We start from the raw sequence: 12,203 nt of genomic DNA, 5'->3' as shown, positions 1-12,203 counted from the left end.
ACACTCCTCTCAATTGCAAGTCTGCATATCCATTGTAGACCCATTAGAGCTGGTGCAGGAGCTAGTGGGCTAACATTAGTGCTCCCCTACTGTCAGCAGAGGCCCAGCTCATATACTGTACCATTCACTTTCTGATGAGAAGACTACTGACTGCAACACAGAGAGTGAGATCCTGGTGCACTTTCATCAGTCCCTTGTCAAAGCGTCAGCAGAGTTTATAAGTGGGGCTAGATCCCTGGAACAAAGGTTGGTGGGACAATATCTGAGAGCTCTGCTGTATAAAAAAATGCAAAGCTGCTGACCTGAATAAGATGCCTGACACAAACGTTTGTGTTTTGGACACAAAAACATAACTTGGAACACCATGACACAAAAACAGACATGGGGACACCCTTAGGACACTAAAACAGACCTGGGGACAACCAAAGAACACAAAAAGAATATCTGCCGCACCCTGATGATACAAGACAAATCTGGGGACACTCTAAGGTCATGAAAACAGACCTGCAGACACCCTGACACAAAAACAGACCTGTGGAAGATCTAAACAGTCAAAAGAATACCTGAAGACACCCAAAGGACACAAAAATAAAACTATGGACACTTTAACGATGCAAATTAATGTACTACTATCATGCTCAAGAGCTGAGATCTTAGCTGGTATTCTTTTTCATACTGTAATACACTATCATCAAATATTTTGCTCTACTGTATGGCAGAATATTTAAATAATAGGATGATATTAATCACTTTCCCAAGTTACTATTGAATTTTTTATGCATACTGATAATTTAGTAAGAATCGGATTTGTGTGAAATTTTTGTCAAAAACACGTAAACCTGTGGGCTTAGAATTTTGACTCTTTTTTTTAATAAAAAATTTACATTGACTAATATTCATCAAAATTTCAGTATGTGTTGGGTGGTCAAGACTAACAATGTGGTTTGATTAATATTTTCCTATAATGTTCAAGGGCTGAGATTGTACCTTTTTTTTTATTTTTTAATATATTGTATATTGAAATACACTATCCTCAAATAATTTGCTGTGCTTCATCATAGGATATGTGCATAATAAGATGTATCTAATCACTTTCCCAAGTTACTATTGAGTTTCCTAATGCGGATTGTGAATCTGGTGAGAATTTGGGGCAAGTTTTCTGCCAAAAACACATAAATCTTAGCATCTTGAATGTTTTTTTTTTTTTGAACAAAAAAATTGATGTTTTCTGATCATCATCAATTTTGCAGTATATGTTAAGAATCAACAATATCATTGTGGTTTGATTAAACACTCTTTGTGAATTTGAGAAAATTTTTAGCCAAAAACACATAAACCTTAGTGTTTTGAGTGTTGTTTTTGAAAAAATTTATGTTTTCTGATCGTAATCAAATTTGCAGTATATGTTGTGGGGTCAACAATAACATCGTGATTTGAGTAAACACTCTTTGTGAATTTGGGAAAAAAATTGGCCCAAAACACATAAACCTTAGTGTTTTGAGTCCTTTTTTTTTGTTGTTGCTGTTGTTTTTTTTTTTTTTTTTTTTACCAAAAAATTCTCTCCCATAAATTCTAATAAATTTCAAATGTTTGCTCCCTGGACAATAAACTGGACTACATACAACTCGAACACAGTACACGACAAGAGTTTAGAAACTGCTGTGTCTTTGTTTTCACAGAAACGTGACTCAGTGATTTCCTAAACTGAACTGTACCAAGCGCAATACACTTGCACAATCAACTGTATGGACTGAACTGACCTACACAAAAAACACTCTTCCAATATACATCCATCTATATAGCACCATTCATATCAAACTGTTGACATGATGTTTTTGCACACTGTTTTGCTCTTTGCACATGCTGTCTTGCACAATTGCAGTCAATTGCTGTTTTGCAAAATACCAAAAGGTGTTGGTGGAGGTTAGGAACAAACCAATAGTGGCCTGCACCCCATGCGGATTAAAGGGAAGAACCCGGTGGGCTTTGCGTCCAGAGTAAAACCCACCGGCCAGTAGCACTTTGCTTAAATCTAGGGTGAAAATAAACAAAGCCATCCCCCGGGCACTCCACATGGTCCTCCACTCAGGGGAGCAGATAGCTGTCGAATTCCGAGATCTAGTTCAGCCTCATTAGTCATTACAAACGCAGATGCTTCCTTTGGGATGGGGCGTTCGGTTATAAGCCCTTTTCTGGGCACGCTAAGCCTCCTTCAGGTGTTCTTTCACAATCAGCCCCATGCAGTTGATACGTGCTTGCTAAATGGCTAGACTTGTTCTTCCCAAGCCTACCGGGCCATGGCCATCAGTCCCCAAGATCGCAATATGCAGTTGTTAGTACCTACCAAGAGGTTCAAGGAAGGGAAACTTGGAAAACAAATAAGGGGAACTGATAACAGACGCAATTATATGAGTGGGGAGTGAAGGCTAGCCTGTTAGAGCTACTGTACCACAAATTGCTGAAAAGGTCAATGCTGGACCATGCTGACCCCTGTCAACTGCTGAAAGCACCTACAATCGGCATGAGAGCATCAGAACTGAACTAGGGAGCAATAGAAATCTGATGAATGACATTTTCTTTTTCATCATGAGAATGGGGTGTGTCTGTGTAACCTGTTAAAGAAATGGCACCAGGATGCATTATGGGAAGAAGGCAAGCTGACAAAGTTAATGTGAGGTTCTGGGCAATGTTCTACTGGGAAACCTTGAGAATAAGAACAGTTCAGTTGTCAGTTTAATTGTCACCTGGCTTGTCATAGTGAAATAGTAAGTTGCTGGGATAACACAAGCCATCAAAGCAGCTTCAGTGCACCTTGTGGGTAATTGTTTTCATTCTGATGAATAGATTTTCTTATTTTATTCTTTTCTTGTTTTGAAAAGATGCTCCTCCTTTGTGAAACATGTTTTCAATTGCTGTTTCATAAATTGTAATGAAGATCAAGTGAATACATAAATAAGTCTATCATTAGATAAGACATCACTGCTTACTTCTTGTGACTTTTGCCATGTAAAGGGATCTATTCATCTGACTGCACCCAACTACTCTTACTGACGGGGTAGAGACAACTTGGTTTTGAAGACAAAAGCAAAGCAATAAGAATATTTGTTTTTCATGTTTTTAGAAAACCAGCTTAGCCTGACCAGATACCAGATGCTACAAAGAGTTTGTGATGCTCAAAATGATACACCGTCTTTGTTTGATAGTAACTGCTGGAAATTTCTGACCTACTAACAGAACATCATAGACAACCTGATTTCATGAAAAATAACACAATATTAATGCAATTAGAAAATGTCAATCCTATTGATTAATTTAATCACTTATTAAAGAAGATGGAAAATAATGCTTTAGATAAAAAATATAGCAGCTTATAGCTAGTAGGACGTTTTTAGCAGATTTGCCATCTTCGAAGTTTTTCTGATGAAACCTGGAGTATATTTGGGAAATAATCAGCTATAATTCTCACTAAAACAAAATCTTAAAATAGTTCATGTATCCACAAACAGCTCTAGGTCCTTAGGAGGATTTTCTGCAACCATTTTGCAGGCTTACAGGCAAAAACAACAATGCTTTCAAATAGCAGCTAGATGAATAATACTAAATAACAGAATACAACAACCTATACTTGATACGTGATTACTTTCACACGTAGTCTTTCGACTTGAAAGTGAGCAGAGACAGGAGGAGGATCTAATTATCAAGAGTTCATGATTACAGTTGTTTGTTTTTTTCTTTTTATATATTTATATTTATTTCATTAATCAATACTCAAATTTCACACAAGTATGTCTATATAGATATGTAATTGCATTTTCTGCACACGGCTCTGTGCTGCTCAGCTTTATGGTGAAACGATTCATTATCTTACAGTATTATCTTACAGTATGACAGTATTGTACAAAAGCAGGAAACGTCTCATTTCTTTGCTGTACGACTATTTCCACGGTTTCTACAAATAGTTTGTAAATAGTTTTGCACGGCTCTGGGTTTTTGTCTTTTACTTTGGCGCCTCCTGCTGGAACCTGATTGCACTGCATGCATATTTTTGGCCGATGTTTTGTTTCTCTCTATATCAATCACAGATAAGGTAAAATATCAATCCTCAATGCAGCATAGGTGCAATAAATATACTTAAATAAACTTATGCAACAATTTCCCATTTCCTTTCACATTAGTTGGAATATAAATATCCATCCCACTTCTATCCTTAGGAACAACAGCATGTTACATATGTAGCCCGGTTCCCTGAGAAGGGAATGAGAAGCTGTGTCAGGGCTGACGCTATGGCAATGTTTCTGTAAGGAAGCTCTGGGTGCACACACGCCAATTTAATGGCTTGGAAAGGACACACGATGACGTGATTGCGCTACAGAAAGTCCATATAAGGGCATCTACGTCACAGTACTCCAGCTTCTGTCTGCGAAGGAGATGCGAGAGGATGCCTGGGTTGTGGCCAGCAATGCAGTGTCTCTTTCCCTTCTCGTGGAACAGGGTTACATATGTAAGTGGAATGGATATTCCAACTAATGCGAAAGGAAAGGGGAAATTGCATCGATTTCCCTCAAAAGGGAAACTTTAAAGTTGTTTAATGATGTTTTATGTACGTGGAACTTCTCAGTGCTGGTCCCTTAGTGCTGGTGGGCTGGTGGGTACAGAGAGCTGTCAGTTTATTCAGGAGGGCACCTGGGATGATGGTGTTGAAGGTGGAGCTGAAGTCCACAAATCGGATCCTTTCAAGTCCCTGGTTTGTCCTGATGTCGGAGAATGTCCCATGTTGACTACATCGTTCACAGACCCGTTTGCTCGGTAAGCAAACTGGTTGATAAAACTACCACAATCTTTTTTACAAGTTCTAATGTTCAGTTATGATTCTCTATTTCTTGCCAGTGAACATGAGGAGAGACATCCTAAGACAAAATTGTGTTAATTGCAGTGACTAATTGTGTTTGTGTGTTTTAAGGACATTGAGCCATAATTTCAGCTGCTGCTCTCCGATCATCACTAGGAATCTTCACCTGTCCTTCTGGTAACCAAAATTTCCTAAAGCTGATTACTGGATTTTGATAAAAAAGCAAGAAAATGTTCCATGTGTTATTATGAGACTCCTATTATAGAAAGCACTCATGTTCATCAACTGATCAGCGCCTGCCGAAATGTCTAATTCCTCTCAGCAGACACCTCCATCGCCCTGTCTTGGGTATTCTACAGTGCTGCAGCTGAGATATAAATACACATACATCCTTCTTTACAAGATCTTTAAGAGATATTTCCTTTTAAATGAAAAGGGCTCCAGAGAACCGTCATTGCTGCTCACCAAGACGCGTTACTTCAACCATCTGGTAATCACAGTCTTTTACACAGTATTACTTTGGTGAAGAGAATTGACATTGATGATTATTAGATGAACACTTATGTGAAATAGATCTTGAGTTTCGGCTAACTGTCATTTGCAGGGATTCCCTTATCATACCACCACTGAGAACAGTTTCACTGACATACAGGTGAGGGATTATCCATTGTGGCATCACAAAACTCTTGTTAGTTGCAGTGTCTAATTATGTTCACAATAAATTGTTCTCTCAAGGGAGAATCTGGGAAGGTTACAGAGTTTATGTCCTGTAACCACGTGGAGACATCAGTCAATGAGCCACTTGAAGATTACATGGTAAATTTATTGCAATGTCATGAAGCGTTTATTGTAGATAGTATTTCTTGAAACTTTGTCCATTGTACATTTATGTGTTTGCATTGTCAATATTTTAACTTATTTATCAGATCTTCAATAAGGTCTGCCAAATGCAAATACCTGCATGTGGCTGAAGATGGTCAGGTGAACACCTCCACCTGGGAGCAGGAGCATGTTCACTCTCCCCACAGTGACTCAGAGGGAAATCATGATTATGAGGTAATTCTATGTTTCAGACCTGATGTGTACAGTATCTGTATATTCTGTAAATGGGAGGCTGTAAACATTTACTGTGTCTTCTTTAATGATTCATTGCTAATTTGTGAACATGAAGCTGCATGCTCTCCGTGTGGTGTTTTAATAAAACCTCATGGTTCATCTGCTGTTATCGCTCAGGGGAAGTCTACTTTTGTCCAGTCTGCTTTTACTTATATTGTGTGCTGTCTTATATTCAGACTGTTTGTCATGCATCTGGCAGCAGGTAACGACCAGGTGACATTAGAGCGATGATAGACTAGGCTTGTAATTGTTGTTAAAATGTTGTAGATGGTAAATGAAGAAAAACCAGGCAATTAGGTAAAAAGGACTAATTGTCTGTTTTTATTTTTAAAAAAAACACAAGGTACTGTAGAGATAAACAGGTAAATATTGAAGTACATCATCTGTGTATCTTTCATGAAGTACTGGACATTCATAGGCTTACATACTGTTTCTTTTTAGGTTATAAAATAAGTAGCCATGTTTAAAAATATGTGAGTTACAGAGATTTTTTTGCAGCAGGGACCTACTTTGTTGTGCTTATTGTAAGTGTCCAAGATCTTTAGATGCCACAGTGCAAAAAACCCACTGACACTGTGTTGGATTGTGATGGTGATGATGGTGTGTAATTTGTCTATAGGATCAGCTTACAGACCTTGTTTAAAGTGTTGTTTACTCAGCCCCTGGAGCTCTACCATGACAGCCTTAGCCGGCACACTTGGGCGTCTCCTCAGGCAGCACGTCGAGAAGATGATGGAGAAGCTTTGAGCAATGTTCTTCTCTCTACCCAAATACTAATTTCTTCCTCTGTTATATTTCATATTTCTTCTTTTCCCTCATTTCTTTTCTATACATTGCTCAAACTCTCCACATGTAAGTGTAAATTGATTTTATTTTTTATCTTTGATTAACCCTGATATTTAAAAATACCCTTTTTTACCTACAGGTCTGTGCAGCAAAGCCAGGAATGAGGGATTAGTTTTAATGTCCCTCATCCCTCATTAAGCCTCCCTCATTTATCTAGTCCTTTGTCTTCATTCCTGTTTATATAGTTGAAGAGCTGTAAATACAATTGTTGTAAAGAAACTCATAGCCATTTTGTGTTATTAACAGTTAGATATAGTATTTTATACTTTATAGTTTACCTTAATAAATGTTTTCATTTGTTTCTATTACAGTCTTAGTCTGATTATTTTTAGTCATCAGTATATCTATATCATTTCCTTTTAAAAAGCAACACAACACAAAATAAATGTATCACTCATATATAAATTTTTAAAGAAATACAGAATAATTGAATTGTATAGTAAAATGACAAATACATTTTTAATTTAAGATATAAGAATTCTATAACTCAAGACATTTATAGTCTAGGAAAGTTTATTTGCTATCCCAAACTGTAGAAAGATCTGTAGCATTTGGGGATTTGCACATTCACATTTGAGCCTCCATGGGCAAGTGTCGAATACAGTAAATGACAGCAAAATGACAACAGCTCTAGACAGAGAAGAAGAAAGAAAAGTGCTAGGCTAGTGCTGTGTCACTGCAGACGGGAACACAAACTCAACAATGTTTTCAAAGAGAACACTTGCATGATTAATTATAAATCAAGTGAATTCAGAGGTCTGAAGAGTTTTTATTTATCTATGCTCAGCAGCAGCTTTAATCGAACTAATCGTATTTTGGATTGTATTTAACAGTATTACTGTGTTTACTTTGAATGCATGGTGTCTTTGGTGTCTGCTGGGAAAATCTGTAAAAGTATATTGAACCACAGTTATATTGTTTAGAACAGTTGTGACTGCTTCTAAGTTTTAAGATTTAAGTAAGTAAATTTCCTACTGGATACCGAATGGACATAATACAATTTATACTAAGTAGCAAAAATAAAATGCAAAAATAAAGCAAAAATAAAATGTGATGCTGGAGAAAGAATAGTTTTATGTTCAGTTTATTTGACATGATTAGTCTAAATAGCATGCATGATACATAATGTTGCTTAGCGATTATACATTTGTTAACTGATATCTAAATTTATATTTGCTAAGTGTTTTCTACAGTAGGCTAATTTATGACTAAGAATGCACTCAAAGTTAGGCATTAACTGGTGTGTAGATTGCATATTCAATAAAAGCAGGTGTTCAAGAAGATGAAAGGTTAATGATGAACCCAAAGAACAGTTCTTCCTTTGGATTTATGAAAAAAGGCTATTGATTGTATCAATGTCACTCGCTGTCCGAAGTTTCATTAGACTCTCTGAAAGATAAAATTAGGTGATGAAATACAGCAGATGATCCAGATTCTGTGCTTTAGTAAGCTGTCTTACTTGTGTTGTTTAATCAATGTATATAATTTACATGAATAGTTCAGGGACAGATGTATGTACTTACTCCATGTTATTAATCTGCTCCTGTAATTGTCTCACAGCATCATGGATTTGCTTAGCTATTTCTCTCATATATGAGCTAGCATCTGTCTCATGTTTGCCTTTAATCAGGTCCTCACAGTTGTTAATCAGATCTGGAAGTGTGAACACTAAGCCAAGGGCTCCACCTGCAATCTGAAAAGAAGTGATATATATATATATATATATATATATATATATATATATATATATATATATATATATATATATATTGTATGTATGTATGCATTTTACAAAATTGCATCACTTCAAAAGTTTCAGATAATTTGTGCACATCTATACTCTAAAAGATGCAGAGTTACAATGGGGTTGAGGTCTGGACTTTGACTTGGCCATTCCAACACCTTTTTTCCTCTTCTTGAGCGATTATATGTTGATTTATTGGTGTGCTATGGACCATCTTGTTTACTTTCTTTTTTCCATTACTGTATGTATATACATAACTTCCATATTTGTGCCTGTGTTCCTGTGTGTGTCTTTTAAATCTATAAAAAAAAAATACCTGGCTTGTTCCCTTCAACACAGTTTTTAGTGCAAGAGACGTTCCTTTTTTTACTGCTGATTTTGTTGCATATTTTGCTCCTTTCGTTGCTGCTTTTTTGGCCACGGCTTTCAGGATTGTTGCTGTGATTTTCCATCCCAATTCATCAGACGACAAGATTTTAAGGTCTTGACTCTCACCCACTTTTTTCCAAATCTCTTCAATTTCATTAGCTATTCTTTTTGCATTTTCCATTGCTTTATTGGATTTCAACATTTCAACAATTGTACACGTAACACTGGTTGCAGTGCCACTCAAAGCCACAACACCGGCTCCCTTTGCCACCACCAAGGGTAGTAGAGCCAGACCTCCAGTTATATAAATTGCAACACCTGCTCCAATTAGGGTAGCAGACCCAAGCACAGTTGCTGTGTTTCCCACAAATTTGCCTTTAGTCATAGTTTGAGTCATCTCCTCCAAATCTGTGGCCAAATCCATGAGTTGATCTGCAAATTGCTCCTGCTTCTCAATTAAAAGGAACAGATCATCACACAGTTTGTCTTTCACATCCATAGTAGAAGAGAAAATGGAAGAACTGGAATATAAAAAAATACAATTAGTTGAGTAATCTAGTAATTTAGTACATGTTAAATCATTTAGCCCTATAGGACCCAACTTATGCACTGTATCCAGACGATGGACTACAGAACTTGTGCAGAAAAGTGAGCTCATACAGAGACTGTGTACTAGGTGCTCATGCATTCAGGAGCAAGGATGTGGGAAGGTATTTTACATTGGGGTTTTACATTTTACAAATTCAAGTCTTTTAAATGAATGTGTTGATTATAATAATTGTACAACAGTGCAGTTGAATTTTCAAACCAGGAGCTGTTGATTAATTTTCTGTAGCAGCTTGGATGTGAATATTTACAACTGTGACATAAATGATTTTATAATAATAGTGTAGTTCTAATTATTTTTGCATATACAGTAATATGTGTCTGATTTGAGTCAGTTCCACAAGCCCACCATGAAAGTCTTGCTTGAAGATAGCGGTAACAACAGTTTTTTAGCCAGCCACTGCAGTTATTCTCCACCAGCTGCACACGTTCATAGGCAACTTCATGTCAACATGACACTTCTATAAGTAGTTTACCATCCTATAATTAGTTATTTTTTATTCAAAGACATTCCATAGTGGAATTTGTGAAACATATATTGATTTGCTATGTACTACGTTTATTTTGGGATGAACTGGAACGCTGACTGCACACCAGTGTTCTTAAACTACATCAGAGCTCTAATTAATGCTATTTATTTATTTATTTATTTATTTATTTATTCATTCATTCATTCATTCATTCATTCATTCATTCATGCATTCATTTTCTACCGCTTATCCGCACATGTCGGGTCAAGGGGAGCTTGTGCCTATGTCAGGTGTCATTGACATGCAAACTCCACACACACAAGGTGGAGGCGGGAATCGAACCCCCAACCCTGGAGGTGTGAGGCAGACGTGCTAACCACTAAGATACCGTGCCCCCTATTTATTTATAATAATAATAATAATAATAATAATAATAATAATAATAATAATAATAATAATAATAATAATAATAATAATAAACATTTCAAGGCTGACTCATGCTCTGGACTGTATTAAGTGAAAAGTGAAAGTGAAGTGAAAGTGACGTTACATACGGCTAAGTACGGTGACCCATACTCAGAATTCGTTTTCTGCATTTAACCCATCCAAAGTGCACACACACAGCAGTGAACACACACACACACACACACACACACACACACACACACACACACACACACACACACACACACACACAGACACACCATGAACACACACCCGGAGCAGTGGGCAGCCATTTATGCTGCAGCTCCCGGGGAGCAGGGGGGGACAGAACAGCCTTAGGGTTAGGAGTCAAACTCTCTAACCATTAGGCCACGACTTCCCCTTTTAAAAATAAATAAATAAATAAATAAATAAATAAATAAATAAATAAATAAATAAATAAAAATAAAAATAAAATAAAAATAAAAATAAAAAATTACAATTAAAAAAATTTTAATTTAAATAAAAAAATGCTTTCAGAAATCAGCCAGATGAAGGAAACTCAGAATATAGCAAATTGTACTTGAACAAACCTTCACACAAACAATTCTATGCTGAAGATAAATTTCCATATCTGTGCCATTATTTAATGAAAATGGAAAACAGACTTACATGATGAAGGGATGTAGAGGTGATTACTGCTCAGAGGAGGCTGAAGTAACTGACTGAGTTGTACTTTCATTTTTCATGACTTATTAGTAACTTGTGTACATGATCCATGACCATGACCCATGTTTCATTGGCTGCTTATCTAATGACATCATAATTACAGTTGCTTGTTTTTTAACAATTATTTACATATTATTTACAATTATTCCGTTTTTACAATTATTTACAATCTATTTAGACAATTTTACATTTCATTCACGCAAGAAAAACTCTGGGTATATTTTTCACATATTTAGGTACTATTTTCAAAACTATGAAATTTAAATAAAAAATAAAATTATAATAATAAAAAATAGATAGATAGATAGATAGATAGATAGATAGATAGATAGATAGATAGATAGATAGATAGATAGATAGAAATTATTATGCAAATTTAATACCCAAAGAGACAATATTTTGAGTACATAAGCACTAAATTAGTTATTTAGGAAAGAACTGCTTATTTCAAACTCTAACACAGGATGTTACATGTTTCAATGTATGTTAATGTATCGTGATGTTTTTTCATTTGCACAAAATTAAACAGGTTAACAGCCAAGTGTCTGGGTGAGAATCTTATTAAGATTCTGTGAAGGGCATGTTTGGTGGCTCCATCAGATTGGAAAAAATATGAGTAGATGAATTTGTCTGTGGTGACATTAAGAATTCAGATCAGGAACCTAATATTGGTGATGGGTTTGCTAAGGTTCCTGAGGTTTAGGAGATTAAGGAAATAAAACCACCTGATTTGTGGACAGATCCTTCTGTGATACTGTTTGACTGTGGGACTACTGTGTGAACTCTGGACTACTGATCAAGTTCAAAAGAGCGTGATCATGGAACAAGTTCATATCAACTTAATAATAATTTACAGTATGTGAGATATTGACTGAGTTCAGAATGCCTTCCTTCCTCTGGAATAGGACACAATATAACATGCAGCAGCTGACATGTTGTTGCTGCTGCTAATTCTGACACAGTACCGCTACTTTACACATTAGACCTTACAACACAGAACAAATATACAAAAGAATCCCTTGCCTTATATTGTTAATTCGTTTCAAGACTC

At 36.2% G+C, this 12,203-nt stretch overlaps 1 protein-coding gene and 1 long non-coding RNA gene across 2 annotated transcripts; one reads left to right on the top strand and one right to left on the bottom strand.

Moving 5' to 3' along the window:
- Window positions 1–4,491: 4,491 nt before the first annotated feature.
- LOC125146061 lies at window positions 4,492–7,116 on the top strand. The gene is made up of 2 exons (XR_007144568.1): window positions 4,492–4,806; window positions 4,961–7,116. It is a non-coding gene; the product is annotated as an uncharacterized LOC125146061 (long non-coding RNA).
- Window positions 7,117–7,865: 749 nt separating this feature from the next.
- Window positions 7,866–11,223, bottom strand: LOC113659685. The gene is made up of 4 exons (XM_047821615.1): window positions 11,096–11,223; window positions 8,872–9,445; window positions 8,335–8,504; window positions 7,866–8,200 (listed from the first exon to the last, which is right to left on the bottom strand). Exons 2-4 carry the CDS (start codon window positions 9,421–9,423, stop codon window positions 8,170–8,172), a joined length of 753 nt encoding a protein of 250 aa, XP_047677571.1. The 5' UTR covers window positions 9,424–9,445; window positions 11,096–11,223; the 3' UTR covers window positions 7,866–8,169.
- Between the last annotated feature and the right edge of the window lie 980 nt (window positions 11,224–12,203).

This window comes from Tachysurus fulvidraco, chromosome 12, assembly GCF_022655615.1.
Source record: "Tachysurus fulvidraco isolate hzauxx_2018 chromosome 12, HZAU_PFXX_2.0, whole genome shotgun sequence".
Taxonomy (NCBI): Eukaryota; Metazoa; Chordata; class Actinopteri; order Siluriformes; family Bagridae; genus Tachysurus; species Tachysurus fulvidraco.
Note: the sequence above shows the minus strand (reverse complement) of the source record. Positions and strands in the feature narration are given on the sequence as shown.